The following is a 16,773-nucleotide window of genomic DNA, read 5'->3' on the forward strand; positions in this document are numbered from 1 at the left end:
TGAACGACGATCCCAGAATTTTCGATTGGGGTGGCGGTGCTATGCACGTTCATCGTGAGAACCTGCTGGTGCAGCATTTGACTAATCAGTTTCATCAACAGCTCCAGCACAGTCGAGTTGCTGGCGTGCTGTGATGACTGATGATGATGAGCTGCTATAGCCTCTACACGTTACATCATAGGAGTGTGTACTACACAATCCACACAGGTGAATCGAGTGATTGATATTGACATTGAGACTCATCTATAAGGTAAAATACAATTGCAACGTCGCCAGGTTGTTATTCAACGCCTTCTGGTTTCTTTCCGTTTTGGCCCAGGATGCTGGACGGACGGACCAGACCGGCAAGAAGAGAGCGTGCGTGCTCTGCTTAACTAATCTCCGGACAGGGTGAGAAGTTGACGACGGACAAGAGGCGTGTATACAAGAAGATGGACCAGTCACGTCTATATCGGTACTGCTGCTATACAAGAGTGAGTGAGTAGGAGGGGGCCAATTCAACCAGAGCGCAGCAAAGACTCGAGGTGCAAACATTCGTCTCCGCTATATGACGACGCCAAATGCTGGAATTTATAACATCCCCGGCATCAGTAGAGAATTATAACCTCTTGGTGTGCATGGGTGTCGGATCGGATGCAGCAGCGACATAGGCCAGCCATTCGTCCGGCGACCTCCTAAGGAAATGGAGTCGTCCGTCATCATCGGCGACCAGCATGTGAACAACGCCACCACCAGTGCTGCTGTTGTTGCTGCTGCTCAATCGTTTCTGGTCAATCAGACGGCCGGTATTTTGTTCTTCGCCGTGCAACAGGATCAAAGTGCATCAGCCAATGATATGGTTTTACGGACATCGGCCACTATTAACGTCGTGCCCGCCCAGCAGCAGCAGCACGCCCGTTGTTGCAAACTGACTGAAGGTGTTTACACCATCATGGGATGCATTTCCGTCACCCTCTTCTTCCTCGGAGTGGCCACCATCAAATTTCTCGGGTAAATTTCAAATGAATTCGATTTTGAATTGATTTCGTTTCTTTGTTGTATGCTCATGTTATTCTTGATTCCATTATATATTCTTGTCGGTGTAGCAAGAAATATTCAACTCCCCGGGCCGCCCGCAAACACCGTCGACTATTGAGGAAATACCAAATAGGTTGGCTATTATTATTATTATTACCATTTGACACATTTCTTCTTGATAGATTATTTAGTACTACAGCGCAGAGTTTGTTGTTGCATGTATAGCATATTAGATATAAGAGTACATGTGAACGTGCCTCGACTGTTGAACGTATGATAATGCGGAGAGACCGGCAAAAACCGAAAGGACGACGAGAGATATTTTTATATAAAGAACCTTCACACGAACAAATAGGTTACCGATTTGATTGCCAAACGAAAATGTGATGCAATCGGCGCATTTCAAAAGAGACTTTAAGGCGATTGAAAAAATAAAACAAAAGAAGATAAAAGAAAAAACCGAATCTAGGTTTATGTATTCCCGTGAGATATATAGCCGAGCAGTTCGGCTTATATTGTCCCCCCGGAGCCTATATCTCTTAAATCTCAACCGCCGGATTATACCGAGAAGACACAGCACAAAAGTTAATAAATGCTCGTCGACTGTATAGTATAGTATATAGTATAGTATAGATAATGGCCTGGTTCCCGATCGATTCTCCTTTCTTTTTCGGTGGAGGTCACTTGGATAGTTTCTTCTTTTTTTATGATCTCTCTCTAACTTTAGACTGTACATAGTAATGTCGTTGCCAAAAAAAGAAATGGCCAGGAGGGAATAACATCAAGTCAATAAATTCGATAATAATGGAACCAAACCAGCCACAGCACCGCCAAGAATCAGCCAACAAACTCATCTCTAATGCCAATCATTGTGATGCAACAAACAGCCGTTAATGGGAACGAGATGTTCACTGTGTAAAATTTCTAGAACATATTCGATGGCGGATTGCGGCAGACTAGGCCGGTGTATAATAATAATCCATCGCAATCGCGTCAATTTGACATTCTAGTCGGTTTTAAACGTTCGCAAACCACAACAGAATTATAAAAGATCGGTGAAAAATAAAATGGCCATAACTCAGCACGTCCCGAGAATATCCGCGAATAGAAAAAGTTAATTAGCCGTCATCAGTTATTAATTTTGTCTCTATGGGGCCATTGGTTTGTTGCCAATCTGCTAGCCAATGTGTCCCCCGTAAGGTCTAAATTGCCATCACCAGGTGATTATTGAATCGAGATGGCAAATAATATCCCAGTTGGTTGGCATATTAATCAACTTTAAAGGCGAACATAAACAACGTCGCCGACGTCTAAACGAGAATTCTACACACACCACTGTAACTTTTTGAATAAATCTCATTATTCAAATGATCCTGCTGGATGTAATGGATGGGCCACTAAATGTTCACCTTTGGCACTTCCGTCGTGTTTTACCAAGATTTCCGTTCGTCCATTGTCAGACGCGCCATCTTTTGATGGAAAAGAGTTGGACGTGAAGGAAGAAGAAAATTGAGCGTCGTCACATAATAATATCCAGCTGACTGCGCAGTCGCCAAATGGATTCCCAGCCCCCCCTTTTTTTACTCGCTTCCATCGTCTCTCTCGCTATATATACACTGGTGCACGAATAGTTTTCCGGCCTAGTTGCTGCTGTATATACCGGCAGGATCGCAAAGATTATCATCTCCAGTCCAGTCTCATCTGTTGCTCCGACTAGAGCACGCGGCCCTTCTGTCGAGTGAATTTTTGTTTTGTTCTGCCGAGAGAGAGAAGTGACCAACTATTTGGGAATTTGCTGTTGCCAATCTGATTGCGAACGACATCAGGAATATATCAAATCTCTTCCGGCAATAACCCAGCCATTAGCCAATCTCAATTTATACCAAACGGGAGCAGCGGCCAGCAGCAGCGATCGTTGACGATGGCGATGAACGGGCCGACGAGCCACATCAGTGATTCGTGGAACATGTCTAGCGACGGCCGAGTTCGTCTCCACCGAATCCAGCAGCTGGAGGACGAGAGGAATGCCATTGAGGATTTCCTGGCCATCCGGCCGGGCGGCGACGATCAGCCGGGATCGCATCGTGAGCGCTCCCCCACCCGCGTCGTCTCCAGCAGTAACGGATTCAGCAACCGCAAGCACCGATCTCTGTCCACTCCGAAGACGACAACACTAACCGGGTCGTCAAACAACAACAGCAGCCGCAATCCGTCAGCTTCCGCCAAGCCCAAGAAGGCCAGGCGCTATTTGGGCACGGCCAGCACGTCGCTCACGTCCATCCCCAACGCCATCAAGCTGTCGATGCTCAACAGCGGTCTCCTCTCTGTCGGTATGACACACGTCCGTCGTCTTATTTCTTTTTTAAAAAAAAAGAGAAAACAAATTTCCCGCGTTAGATGTAAGGAGGAGGGTGGAATGTCGAATTTCCTCTGACGTCAGATCCGGTCAGAACTGCTGCAAACGGCGGAAATATTACGGTCCGTACGTATAGTGTACTAATACAACAGGGAAAAGTGATGACACAGCTGTGCACAGCCAAAAAGTCTGTTTGCTGCTGCTCCTGTGGCTGTGTGTTTGGCCCTGTTGCGCGGATCCAATGGGTCCGAAAATAAAGTCACGCACAAAAGGACCCGGTTCACTCACACTGGGGAAATGACGGCCAGCAGTAGCAGTAGCAGTCCAGAGAGAGAGGATTTCAGCTGCTGGCCTATATGGCTATACTATACACAGACACATTCCATTTATTTGTCTGGCCCACTGAATTGAGTTGTTGTTCTCCCAACAACGTCTGTATGATAAAGAAATGGGATATTAGTTGTTGCATCTCCGCTATTGTCTGACAACATCAAAAAGAGACAAGGAAATGCCACCCACACACAAGAACAAGAAATAGTAGAATATTGCATCAAAAGGATAATAATGCGCTGCGTGTATATAGATCTAAAGATAGTTAGCTACTACCTCTTACCGGGGCTTTTATCACGCTAACCTTGGCCTGGAATTCAGCCAAAAAAAGAGGAGCGCTGTATGCTGTCGGAACCAGGAAAACCAACAACGAGCCCGTCTCCTCTAATACGTGGGGAATTCTTATATACCAAAACTCTTGAATCCCATTCCGCCGAGGCTGCTGCTGCTGTATATCCTTAAAGGCGCTATAGCCATTTACTACTCTGATTGGACAAAGTGGTATACTCTCGTTGATGATTAAAGACCCTCTTATATATAGGACTTGTTATAGATGCCTAATGCTCTTAATGTGGGCGTCAATATTGATGCGGTCACGAAGAAGACGACCCATCACGTAGGATAGCGCAACTCGATATATCTCCTCTAACATAATTATCTTTTGTTTTGTCCCCTTTTTCTTTATTTGCTTTGTCTTTTCTTTTCTTTATTGATTGACTGCTGCTACTACTTCCGACGAATGGGATGGTATATAACAGCCGAAGAAGGAAACGCCATGGCGGCCATTGCCGATAAACCGGTTGACGTGGCTAATTTCGTCAAACATTGCGAGCAGAGGAGGAAGTATCCCGTCCTTCTTCGTGTCGAATTTCAAGTAAAACATTTTTTATTTTTAACAAATAAACATCCGTCAATCGACGCCCCCGTGATGGATATTTTTAAATTTTTCCCGTGTTTAAACAGACGGCGTGCAAAGTGGAAGGTCATTCGACTCGACACGGATCCAAGCCGGAAAACAGACCAAAGAACCAAAATCAGAAAATCATTCCCTGTAAGTGGACCGTTTTGTTTTTGTCTTGTAGCTTTACATTTGTCTGTTACACGTCGATAGCTGCACGGAGCAGAGTCGTGAAAGCTATTGAATCATGCAGGTACTATGAATATTCCACAAGGGCCTTTTAAATATCGAACCGCGTCATGTTGTGCCACGTATACATCAATCTTGCACAAGCGCAGCAGCAAGGTAGCAATCCATATCAAGGATCGTTAGTGCAAGACAGATGCTTTTCTAGCAAATAATTCATCTCTAACGAGTTCACGCGAAACAGTATTCATGTCGAAAAGAGCTTGCCACTTCTCGATTGATTTATTCCAGATGATTAAATTATTCGTTTTTGAAATTGACGCGGTCTCATGGCTTAGATGGCAAAGCGCCTGCCTAGTAAGCAGGAGATCACGAGTTCGAGTCTCGTTGGGACCTAGATCTTTTTATTTTTAAAACTCTCAAGTCAGACTTCTGTTTTTAGATCCTTTTTGTTCACAAATGACCGACATTTACGCAATTTGTTCTGATCACATTCCCAAGCAAACAGCAGTGCATAATAAGAACTCGGCGGTTGGTTTGTTAGCGCACCGAAATATTCAAGTCATGTCTCCAGTTGAAAGATTTCGTCTCTCTGGAAGCCAAAATTGTTCATATAGGAAATCCCAATTTCCTTAATCAAAAGAAATGATTGAAGAAGAATCTTTAGCTGATGAGTCCCCCGAATTCTGCCTAATGTGATCGAGTTTCGTTGGGACATTTTTATGCATGCGTAATGACAATAATTCCATGTAAAATATACGAGACGGCTCCGTAACACGAACTGGCAGAAAAGAGATGTATTCATTTCATGACAGTATAGAGCATGAGGTAGTATTATACCTAATCAACATAGTTGACATTTGCGTTCCTTCGCCCTTTTAAACTCGTCTCGTTAGCGCTCTATTGTTCGTGATCTACTTTTTAAAAAAAGAGAAATCCAACTATATACTCTAAGGGTCTCATTAGCAAATTGAGCAAATTTGGTGAAACTTTGCCTTGTGTGTGTGTTGTTGTACTACACAGATGACTACAACCGCGTTGTGCTCGACCTACAACCTGGAATTCCAGACTCGGATTACGTCAACGGTAGCTATGTCGATGTACGTCATTGATGCTGGGCGACGTTTAATATAGACTCTCTCAAAACGTCTGGAATGTAATTAACACGCTCTCCTCTCATCTTTGGCTGTGCAGAGTATACTCAAACCAAATGCCTATGTGGTGACTCAGGGACCCAACGAGAGGACCGTTTCCGATTTTTGGCGTCTCGTCTGGCAATCCAATGCCAGTTGCATCGTCATGCTCACCAAGACTTTTGACTTTATCAAAGTATAAAGATATACAGCTCCTATATTTTATATATATGAGACGATCAAAAGTGAGTTATATACTCACTTGCTTATATTCTTTGCTGCTGCTGCTTGTGCTGCTGTGATATGTAGGTCATGTGCGTGCAGTATTGGCCGGCTTCCAAAGGCAAAGTGGAGGTCTACGACGGCATCACCGTGAGCTACAATCACGAAGAGCAGCTAGCGAATTTCGTCATCCGCAATTTCAAAATCACTAAAGAAGGACCCGTAAGTTGTGTGTACAAACAAAATTGACGATTCCTTTTTAGAAATTGTTGGGTTAATGTTGTTTTGTTTTTCTTTTTCTACTTTTGTATGCGCGCCACGAAGAAAGGAAAAGAGGAGAGGGCTTTGCTCCAGTTTCACTATACGGAATGGCACTCTCACACTTGCGTAACTATTTATATATTCTCTCTTTTGTATAGCATTCGAAATAACCCGCATGGCTCTCATCTCCTGGCCGGGGGTATACTATACACTCTACTTAATATAACCGTTTGCTTTTTTTTCTCTGTCAATAAACGTGTGTGTGTCTATATAGCCTTATTCCAACAACATCGTGGAATTCCGGCGACGAGTGCGGGCCGCCCTGCTCACCACCACTTCCATTACTCATACCACAGGGCCCATGATCGTTCACTGCAAGTAATTCAACGCGCTAGCTATATAGCACTCTTATGATGTTTTATTGCCTTTCACTTCATAACGTATATACTATACCCTGGACATTTTTCAAATTCCTATTTATCTTTATATTATAGTGACGGAGGTGGCAGGTCTGGCGTGTTTATGGCCATCGACGCAAACATGGAACTCGTCGAGGAAGACGGTCTCATCGACATTTTCGGCTACATGAAGAAACTCCGACAGGCACGACGTGGCCTGGTGGAAACTTTGGTACAAATCGAAACAAAATTGGTCATCCCAAATCAGACTTTTTTTCATTGACAGCATTTCACATTTTGACAACAGGAGCAATTCAAATTCATTTACGACACGTTGGAGGAGAGCATCACCTGCGGATGGTCGTGGTTTCCCGTCTCCGAGTTGACGACTCGCCTCAAACAAAAGTCGATCAAACATCCAGTCACGAAACTCAACGAGTACCAGAAGGAATACGCCGTAAGATTATTGACTGGCTGGCTGTTTTATTGATTCAACGACGTGTGTCTATACATATCGATGTTAATATCGATGGGTTGGAATTTTTCCCTTTTTTTATTTACCGATAGCAAATCTGTAAACTGACGCCGCGTTTCACCATTGGCGATTGCGCTGGAGGACATCGGTCCGACAACCGACACAAAAATCGCGATGTTCTCATCATACCACGTAAAAGTTATTTGTTTAAATTAATGATTTTTAAATGATATTAATCTTTCAATACGCATTTTGATATAGCGGACAATTTCCGGCCCTATTTGACTTCCTTCCAGGGAAACAGTTTCACCGACTACATCAACGCCGTCTTCATTGACGTAATACATAAATCAATAATTCAACAGTGGCACCAGAAATTGGATTTGACTGAGTTATTGAATTTGTATGTATTTCCACCAAGTACAGGGTTACACTCGTCCGCGTGAGTACATCGTCACGGAATGGCCCCTACCGCACACACTGGGCGATCTTTGGTCTCTCGTCTACGACTACGATTGCAGCGCCGTGGTCGTTCTCACAAGTCCGCCGCCCAGTTCAGTAAGTTTTTTCCAGCAACCCTATATCCCATTACTTCCAATCAATATGTACATGTCCGCTGGAACCCATTTTGACGTTATCGTTGACTATCCGCAGAGTTATCCGGCATTTTGGCCCGACGGCCGTCGTTCCGTCAAGTACGGCCCCGTTTTCACAGTCGATCACGTTTCCCACAATCATTACCCAAACATCAAAAGTTGGATCTTTCGGATCAACAAAAAGGTAACGGCACACAACACACATTTCTCTCCGTCTCTGTTTATAGTCTAGATCAAAACGTGTGTGTAAGTTGTTTTTTAAAATAAAAATGCACACGCATGACGCATGAGCATGATATAGCCTTTGGCTGATTAGGATATTGCACCTCATCGACGGACATTGGTGACTATTGTTAACGAGACCAGAAAGATGATCAAACATTATAATAGGGATGAAAACCAGGAGGTACGTACAACTTTACTTGCTTGATTGCATCCATTAATAATTCCAACTAAACAAAAATTGCATTAATTCCTTGTTAACAATTTAATATTTAGTATAGCTTTTCTGGAGGACTAGAATATATTTTAAAAAATCAGTATTTTTATAAAAGTGTTCATTTTGTTATGCAGATTGTTTCACTGACAGAGTTGATGGCCGGAGTGAAGGCAATGCCAAAAACCTGTCAGTTGTTCCAGTTGATGTGCTGGCCTGAGGGACACAAAGTCCCCACTTCCACCAATGCCCTAGTCGAATTAATGAACATGGTGGAGCGATGGAGACAGCGCACTGATTACGGGCCTGTAGTTGTTATTTCCTCGTAAGAATAAATTTCTCGCTACGCAATTTTATTTACAATTTTTATTTTAACCTTATCGCTTGTTTTGAGCAGAGACGGGACATCGCGCGTTGGAGTTTATTTCGCTGCCAACGCTTGCATCGAGCAAGTCATTCAACACGGAGAAGTGGACGTTTTCCAGGCCGTCAAAAACGTCCGAAGACACCGACCCCAACTCGTTGAAAACTTGGTGAGATTTTTAATTTTATTTTTTTTATAAAAGAAATCTATATCGATTTGATCTGCTGCTTATATTTTATGGATTATTCTCGAGTTACAGACGGAATTCAAGTACTGCTATGACCTGGTTCTTCACTACGTCCTTCACTACTTACACCGCGATGGCTCCAAAAAGTGAAAGATTCTAAAAATGAAAAAGCTTTGCCATCGTTGAGTGCGTCTCCACTCGTTACTTTATATACTGAATCGGACACGCTGTGCAGTATAAATCAGCCACTCAAGTCTTCCTTACATTTGAACGTTTTTTTTTTGGATGATTGTAAACTTTGATTTCGATACGAGAAAATTCAATAAATATAGAGCTCTATTATATTAGGTTGTCGTGGATACCTGTGATCCTTGGCAACTTTGGAATTGAAAAGTTCATCTCCCGTACATCGCGGGAGATTTTCTCCAAAACATATCTTTCGTTTTTCCCCCTTTGATCTTATATGTGTGTTGCTCTCTAGAGGGTTTTAGTATTTTTGTTGACATACGATCGATCAATAAGTAGGGCGCCAACCAACCACAACCGTGGGGGCAGCCAAAAGATCAAAAATGACTCCGCCCTGAAAAGCTTTGTGAACATTAGTAACCCGGTGACGTGAACGTTGAGGAAAAGACGGTGACACTATCATTGTTTGTAATATATATTTTGTAAACCTATCACGAAATGCATGGGATATCATATTCAATAAATAGAGCTTAATTATTCTTTTGCCAATGTAATTCAACCAAATATAATACGACTGTAGTTTCAACAATTTTTTCCATTTACTGATCCATATAACATCACGACTGAACTAGGAATTTGTGGGAATTTGGATTTTTTAACATTATATTTTTATATATTCTCGTTATACCACAAAAAAATTTATTTGAAAGACATTGCAAGTCTATGGGTCCCCAAAAAGTTTGGCGTATGAAAGCAAAAAGGGTATTATGAGTAGTTCTGGACAACAGAAATATAAAGCAATCAGTAGTAATTTTAAATAAGCGATCAAAACCGCCAAAAATGCAAAATTCCTAAGAAAACTTAAAAAAAATGCGGTAATAAAAATGTTTGGCAGCGCTGTGTACTGACAGGGGCAGACGATAAGACGGTTTACGGTGTTTACGATCTCATTCAATTTTCATTCAGTTTTCAGCTGTCAACAAAGGAAATGAAAATCATTGTAAAGCCTCTCACTGAAAAGGAATTCGAAGTCGAGGTCAATATAATTCTTTAATATGATCTTTTTAACTTTAAAATTTAACTGGTGTTCATTTTTAGGTGAATCCAGAATGTAATGTCGAACACTTGAAACAGTTGATTGAAAGAAGATGCAATATGCCAGGAGTTCAGCAGCAGAGACTAGTTCATCTAGGAAAAACGCTTACAGGTCAGAAATGTTGTAAAACACATGTCAAACTGTTTCTAACCTGTTGATTTAACAGATGGTTCTTCACTCTCAACATACAAACTTGCCGAGGGCTCTAAAATTCACCTCTTTACCAAGAAAATTGAAGAGGCTGGGACCAAGCGCAGTGGTTTGGATATAGCACTCTTCAATGCATTGAAGAGTCATCTAACAAAGGAAGAAATCGATAAAGTGATAATTGAATTCAACAAAGAATTACAAACAGCATTCACAAACTATAGTCTGGATGACATTGAACGATTGGCTGTCAATCTGTTGAGATAAATTCTTCTCATTTCCAACCTATTTCTATTCAATTTAATGGACTAATAATTAATAAATACTTTTTGTGATGCTAAAGCCTCATTTTAAATTTGATTTAGAGACATAATATTTATATCTTTCTTGAATAATAAGTTAAATTACATATAAAATGTTAGCTTTTGTGCTTTTGTGCGTTTGTGCCTTTGTGCGTTTTTTGTTAGGATAGAATAATATTTAGATAGAATTTAATGAGGCCAATGGGCGCTAGGCCGCTACCCACTAGTAGTAATTTGTTAACGGTAAATCATTTGATTTTGCAGTACTAAAAAATTGAGTTCAATGCGTTTCTGTGTCAAGCCCACGGGCTGTGCCATATTTCACGGGAATTCGATGGGCGTCGTAATATAATAGGCAACCGAAACAGCTCAGTAATCCGCACATTGCAAAGGATTTGTAAAATTAATAACATTAAGTTAAAGCTAACTGCATTATTGCATTACACAGGCTACAGGCATAATTTACATTTTTATATTTACAGATTATAAAATTAACTGCAGGAATATTATGTTTGGTTTATTTTTAGTAAAAGGCCACCATTTTCCGGTAGGTATTTTTTTTCCCGCAGGCTTTCGCTTTCCTTTTATCAGGTTTTTTTTCTGAAACGGGAGAAAAATTGCCAATTGCTGGCCAATTGTGATAGGGAGGAAAGTTGTCCCCAATAGATGGCAATATTTGTCTCCCGGCTTTGGTATCGATTCCCATTCCCAGATGGCTTCAGGGACTTCACAATTTTTTTTTTGCGCGGTACCCACTGTATGTTTCTACAATAAATTCTGTACCCAACCTATCGAAAGAAATCCCGCGTTGAGTGGAGGTAAAACAAAAGCTTTCATATAGCGACGGCGAGGACGATCCCAATTCACCCACGAAGATACTGCTACGACGCCGCTACCTACCAAACTGATTCCCGAGCCTTCATGTATTGCAAATCCTTGAAGAAAGAATTCCGCTGCGGACAAAACAAGACGCAGCCTGCCCTGTATTCAAGCAAGATCAAAATCTGACATTTCTTTCGCTATTCCGTTTTATTTTTATTTTTTGTAGATCCAGTGTGTGCGATTTCGATGTGTAAATTTTGTATTTATTGTATGAATACAAAATTTGTTATTAAATATTTAGTTTTTGTGTTTTTTAATTCCGCGTGTTTAGCGCGTTTTAAATTATTTAACGTAATTTTATTATTTCTTGGTTTTTTTAACTTAACAACTAGCTAGAGTCATATGATTAGTTCATATTAACAAAGTTCATTTATCCAAATAAACTTTTTTTTATTAAATTTCCCTTAGATATTAGCATTATTAGTGCTCAAAGAGCCCTACATTTAAACGTAAACTGACAGGATCCTTCATGGAATTTTTGACATCCGATTAAACTAAAATAGAGAGGATATGCTCCTCTTTCTATTCTATAAATTTCGCCGGATTTTTTTTTGTTTTCCGTAGACGAGGCTGGCCCAAGCAAACCTATTAAAAAGACGCTTCGGCTCCGTGTTAAAGGGCTAGCCCCCACTCGCCAGAGTAATCGCCTTAAGGAAAGAACGGCGACCAACCCAGATAGCGCAGTAGTCGAGACACCTCCGTTAGACAATCAGACCGTAACACCGATGCAGGAATCATCCTCGTCTGACAACGACTACTACATCAGCCCCCTCCCGCCCACAAACGCGGGCGAGGAACAAACTTGCCCCGAGGATAAATTAGATACGACCTCTGTTCCCGTGCTAGCTCAGCCGTCTCCAAAAGTAGATGTGAAGCCGTTACCACGGTTACCACTTGTACCTCCTCCACCCCATCCCGCAGTCGATTTGAAACAACGGATAGTTCCAAAACCACCATCTGAGCCCACCAAACTCGAGCCCAGGGAATTCAAAATGGAGAAAAAGAGGCCCCAAATCCAGTCGAGAGGTCGACACAAACTTATCAACAGCATTTTCACAGTATGTATCATTATTTACGCGACGCTGGTGCTTCAAAGGAAGACGCTGCATACGGTGCAAATCTGGCTGCTAATCAGTTGCTGGGCACTCTTAGTGGCCAAACAGCCAGGCCTACGACTCCGGATGCCGCCCCAGTCTGTCCACCTGAATCGAGTCAAAGTTATTGTAAAGATTCTGCTAGGCGACATTGTACGTTTTAGGGAAACTTGTTGATGAAACAAGCCCTCCCCTCGTAAACCGAGACGTGCAGATGCCATCAGCAGCCCCCCTCGCATCTGCGAGCGGAGACCACCGCCGGAATGGCGCAGATAAAGATCAGGTGGCCGCAATAGGCGCAGAATAAGAAGTTTCCCCCTCGTTGTGACAAACCTCCCAAGGTTGAGCAGCTATGTTAACTTTAACTTCCTCCTTTTTTTAAACTCATAAAAGTAGAGTTAGAAAGCCACTGCCTAGAGTGACCTAGAAAAACAAGTGCGCGCATTGACCCCTAGTTTCCCACGTAGACGCGCATAAAAATAGATGCCAACCCCCAGCATCCGACTAGTTAATAAATAGGCTGACAAAATAGAAAACGGGCAGTCTTTTTTCAGTTTCTGTGCCAACTTGTTGCTGCTGCTCTTCCAGCCGTGGCGTCCCTTCTTCATACCGTCCTTCTAGCATAGATCGCCATTTTTACCCTTCTTCGCCTTCCAGTTTCCATCTGCTGTCTCCCGATCAATTGGCAAAATGCGGTAATACAATTCTTTCTCATTCATCATTAGTTCTTCTTTTTATGCGCAGAGTTTTCCTCTTATGGGAGAACTCTGACATTATTATAATAGTCGGAAGTTATTATTGAGTCAGCAACAGCAAACCATAGCTCTTTTGGCACAGGTGCCCGCCTTTATCGGGAACCAATTTTTGGCCCTAGGACCCCCGTGTGGTAATTTCCGAGTGAATTAAACGCACCACGTTTAATGTCATTTCGAAGCGACTTTCGAAAGGTTTAGCGATCGTATGTACACGGCGTGGACCTTGTCAGTCGGTAAGGGATTGTTTCGACGTAAGTGGCTGTCTTTCGGTTGCTTCCGCTTGATTCGGTCAAACCGTAAATGTGGCTAGACAAACCACAAAGCTAGAGAATGCAGGACGAGAATACTTCAGAACCCACTTGAGAGTTTTCTACGTCAAACAAATAATATTAGTTGCATTGCAAACAAATGCAATCGAAGAAACTGCTAGATTAAAAATATTTATGTGCCAAGAGATAATAACCCATACGGTACGATAACCGTCGTGAAAAGCTTTCTATGTCAAACAAATAATATTGCAAAATGCAGATCTTTGTAACTCAATCGAGAACTGCTAGATTAAATTTGTTGAGCCAAAAAACTATACGTTACGATCACTGTCGTGAGAAGCTTTTATGTCAAACAAATAATATTGCAAAATGCAGATCGTTACAAGCAAAATTCAATCGAGAACTGCGCTAGATCAAAAAATGTTCTGTGCCAATCAAATAATAACCTATACGGTACGATAACCGTCTTGAAAAGCTTTCTGCGCCAATCAAATAATATTGCTGAAAATCAGCTCCTCAGATTCAGTCAAAAACTGCTAGATAAATTTTTTGTGACAATCATGTATACATCGATAAGTCGATAGAAGGAAGTTGCTATGAGACTTTAAAGCAGGTACCGAAGGAAAGATTTATGGGGAAGAATATTGAATATAATATCAAAAACCCTACGATAAAGCTGTAGAAAGGAAACGGGAGAGTCAATTCGAAGCTTTGCATGTTGGAAAGATAAACTATTAAAGAAGGATCAATCATATTGTAAGGATCCATCGACCGGATCACGCTACCACGTCCCTCAATCAACGCCACCACCCAACTTTATAGTCAAAATCAATTTTTTCTTTATGTTGTCTATACAATGAAGTCGACTCCTTCTAGCGGACATAAAAGAAAACCTTTTTCCTTCCTTCGGCGCGTGTCCAAGAGTTTCCGAAGGCCTTTTCTAACCCCCCGAGAAAGCAAACCAACCAACGAATTGGTAATCACACAAGAGTTTGTGGACCAGCAATTAGGGACAACCACTGCGCAAGAAGGGGAATTAATTAATATAGATACAACCTCACCTCAAGACACAGGGGCGATCCCCAAGATTAAACCGACCGCTTCCATTTCCACCCCTGGTGAAAGTTCACCAGTCAGGGTTGAATTGGTGTAGTCAACTCCACCATGTTGTCAATCTCTTTTTATTTAGTTGTCGAAATGGTCGCTGTTGTTTCAGTTCGATTTTATTAGTCGAAATGGAGCCTTCGCAGAAACATGCTCTTGAACTCGCTCTGCGATATTTTTATATTCCAGACGATGTTCATCTGACTGTTACCGATCGTCTTCGTTTCGATTGGTTACTGCAGCAGCCGTTAGCGAGCTGGCAGTTCTTAACGTTGCAGGAATTCCGTTCTCGAGAATTTGTTCCTCCCAAGTCCCAACATGTGCGAGCGTATATTTGCGTAAGTTATTTTTCATGTTTTTTTGTCATGTTTGTTGCGGTGATTGTTTCTTCTTGTTTACGAACTTATTCGTTTGTTTTATTTGTTTATTTTTTATTTTAGGCGATATCCTGGTTATGCTAGGTATCGGAAACATTTCGATATCCCGTCGGCTCGTTTCTTATGGTATTGCGAGTCGGGAGTTAATGTTTTCTTCCCCGAGGGCATCATCTTTGCTGAGGAGGAATTGGAGTTTCCCGATTTAGGCCGGCTTCACCTCGGCGACTGATATTTTTTGTAATGTGTTGATTTATTCCATCAATTCGTGTGTTTGTGTTTGAAAAATACAATACAATGTTGAATTAAAGTTTGTGTTTGCTTTTTCAGAAAACCCACAAAGCTAGAGAATGCAGGACGAGAATACTTCAGAACCCTCGTGAAGAGTTTTCTACGTCAAACAAATAATATTAGTTGCATTGCAAACAAATGCAATCGAAACTGCTAGATTAAACATATTTCTGTGCCAAGAGATAATAACCCATACGGTACGATAACCGTCGTGAAAAGCTTTCTATGTCAAACAAATAATATTGCAAAATGCAGATCTTTGTAACTCAATCGAGAACTGCTAGATTAAATTTTTTGTGCCTAAAAACTATACGGTACGATCACTGTCGTGAGAAGCTTTTATGTCAAACAAATAATATTGCAAAATGCAGATCGTTGCAAGCAAAATTCAATCGAGAACTGCGCTAGATCAAAAAATGTTCTGTGCCAATCAAATAATAACCTATACGGTACGATAACCGTCTTGAAAAGCTTTCTGCGCCAATCAAATAATATTGCTGAAAATCAGCTCCTCAGATTCAGTCAAAAACTGCTAGATAAATTTTTTGTGACAATCATGATAAGTCGATAGAAGGAAGTTGCTGTGAGACTTTAAAGCGGGTACCGAAGGAAAGATTTATGGGGAAGAATATTGAATACAATATCAAACACCCTACGATAACTGTAGAAAGGAAACGGGAGAGTCAATTCGAAGCTTTGCATGTTGGAAAGATAAACTATTAAAGAAGGATCAATCATATCAATGGATGAATATTAGAGCATACGAAACAGCTTCACATATTAGTTTCTTATGTGAAGCTGTCTCTTATACTCCAAAAATTCATTCACCAAAATGAACATTTCCCGGACATCGGAAATCGGTTAACCGAAAATTAGTATCCACTGTGCAGTTTTGCTTTGCAACACCGAGAAAACGGTATCTGAGATGTCCTCTACTGCAAACTCACTTTTACCTAAACCTCTATCTCGTATTCGCTGTAGTGGTGCTCCATCAACAGCTGAATGAAGACTGACAGAAAAATGGGAAACGCAAAATAATTTATAGGAATAAAGAGAGAAATATAAGAAAACAGAAACTAAGCCGATATTACTTGAGCGTGGAAGGCCATGGAGATAGAGCCTTGAAGGTTCACCCTGGGGATGGATGAACGGTCCGTTGACCTTACTTGTATTTGTAAAACCCTATCTTTCAATATACATTTTAAAAATATACAACCCCGAAGGGAATAATAACTTTTGAAATTTTTCCCAACATTTGGCATTCAGAATAAGCAAGGTCAAAGCCAGGCCAGGGTCATTGTAATTAGAATTGCTTTTTTCGGAGGGAAACAGTAAATTTTCACATTATATTTAAAGTAAAAAAAAAAATAATAATAATCGTTTAGCTTGCAAACACCGTCAAATTGTTAGTTAT

The 16,773-nt window shown here is 41.3% G+C and overlaps 2 protein-coding genes and 1 non-coding gene across 5 annotated transcripts; all 3 read left to right on the plus strand.

Annotated features, from left to right (window-relative positions):
• Positions 1-279: 279 nt before the first annotated feature.
• LOC124193021 (receptor-type tyrosine-protein phosphatase mu-like) lies at positions 280-9,631 on the plus strand. Of its 3 annotated transcripts, XM_046586668.1 has the most exons (19): positions 280-990; positions 1,086-1,150; positions 4,462-4,577; positions 4,667-4,754; positions 5,811-5,887; positions 5,982-6,116; positions 6,230-6,364; positions 6,467-6,529; positions 6,678-6,781; positions 6,898-7,033; positions 7,109-7,258; positions 7,369-7,468; positions 7,538-7,614; positions 7,703-7,834; positions 7,931-8,056; positions 8,189-8,278; positions 8,446-8,633; positions 8,706-8,841; positions 8,932-9,631. In XM_046586668.1, the coding sequence occupies exons 1-19, from the start codon at positions 683-685 to the stop codon at positions 9,007-9,009; spliced, it is 2,304 nt and encodes a 767-aa protein (XP_046442624.1). In that variant the 5' UTR covers positions 280-682; the 3' UTR covers positions 9,010-9,631. The 3 variants fall into 3 exon arrangements, with proteins under 3 accessions (XP_046442624.1, XP_046442614.1, XP_046442634.1); XM_046586658.1 differs by lacking the exons at positions 280-990; positions 1,086-1,150 and adding an exon at positions 2,654-3,347; XM_046586678.1 differs by lacking the exons at positions 280-990; positions 1,086-1,150; positions 8,189-8,278 and adding an exon at positions 2,656-3,347.
• Positions 5,111-5,183, plus strand: Trnat-agu. Its single transcript has one exon. It is a non-coding gene; the product is annotated as a tRNA-Thr (tRNA).
• A 298-nt stretch (positions 9,632-9,929) lies between the features above and the next one.
• Positions 9,930-10,627, plus strand: LOC124193045 (deubiquitination-protection protein dph1-like). Its single transcript, XM_046586697.1, has 3 exons — positions 9,930-10,081; positions 10,144-10,252; positions 10,308-10,627. Exons 1-3 carry the CDS (start codon positions 10,034-10,036, stop codon positions 10,553-10,555), a joined length of 405 nt encoding a protein of 134 aa, XP_046442653.1. The 5' UTR covers positions 9,930-10,033; the 3' UTR covers positions 10,556-10,627.
• Positions 10,628-16,773: the final 6,146 nt, after the last annotated feature.

The sequence above is a fragment of the Daphnia pulex genome, chromosome 1 (assembly GCF_021134715.1).
Source record: "Daphnia pulex isolate KAP4 chromosome 1, ASM2113471v1".
NCBI classification, from domain to species: domain Eukaryota; kingdom Metazoa; phylum Arthropoda; class Branchiopoda; order Diplostraca; family Daphniidae; genus Daphnia; species Daphnia pulex.

What these genes read in the sequence shown, in the direction of transcription:
- LOC124193021 (XM_046586658.1), top strand. Translation starts at nt 2,939, where the DNA reads ATGGCGATGAACGGGCCGACGAGCCACATCAGTGATTCGTGGAACATG. An exon ending in AGACTTTTGACTTTATCAAA is followed by an intron (nt 6,117 to 6,229) that starts GTATAAAGATAT and finishes TGTGATATGTAG; the next exon opens with GTCATGTGCGTGCAGTATTG. An exon ending in GTGGCCTGGTGGAAACTTTG is followed by an intron (nt 7,034 to 7,108) that starts GTACAAATCGAA and finishes TTTTGACAACAG; the next exon opens with GAGCAATTCAAATTCATTTA.
- LOC124193045 (XM_046586697.1), top strand. Translation starts at nt 10,034, where the DNA reads ATGAAAATCATTGTAAAGCCTCTCACTGAAAAGGAATTCGAAGTCGAG. An exon ending in AAAAGGAATTCGAAGTCGAG is followed by an intron (nt 10,082 to 10,143) that starts GTCAATATAATT and finishes GTTCATTTTTAG; the next exon opens with GTGAATCCAGAATGTAATGT. An exon ending in TCTAGGAAAAACGCTTACAG is followed by an intron (nt 10,253 to 10,307) that starts GTCAGAAATGTT and finishes TTGATTTAACAG; the next exon opens with ATGGTTCTTCACTCTCAACA.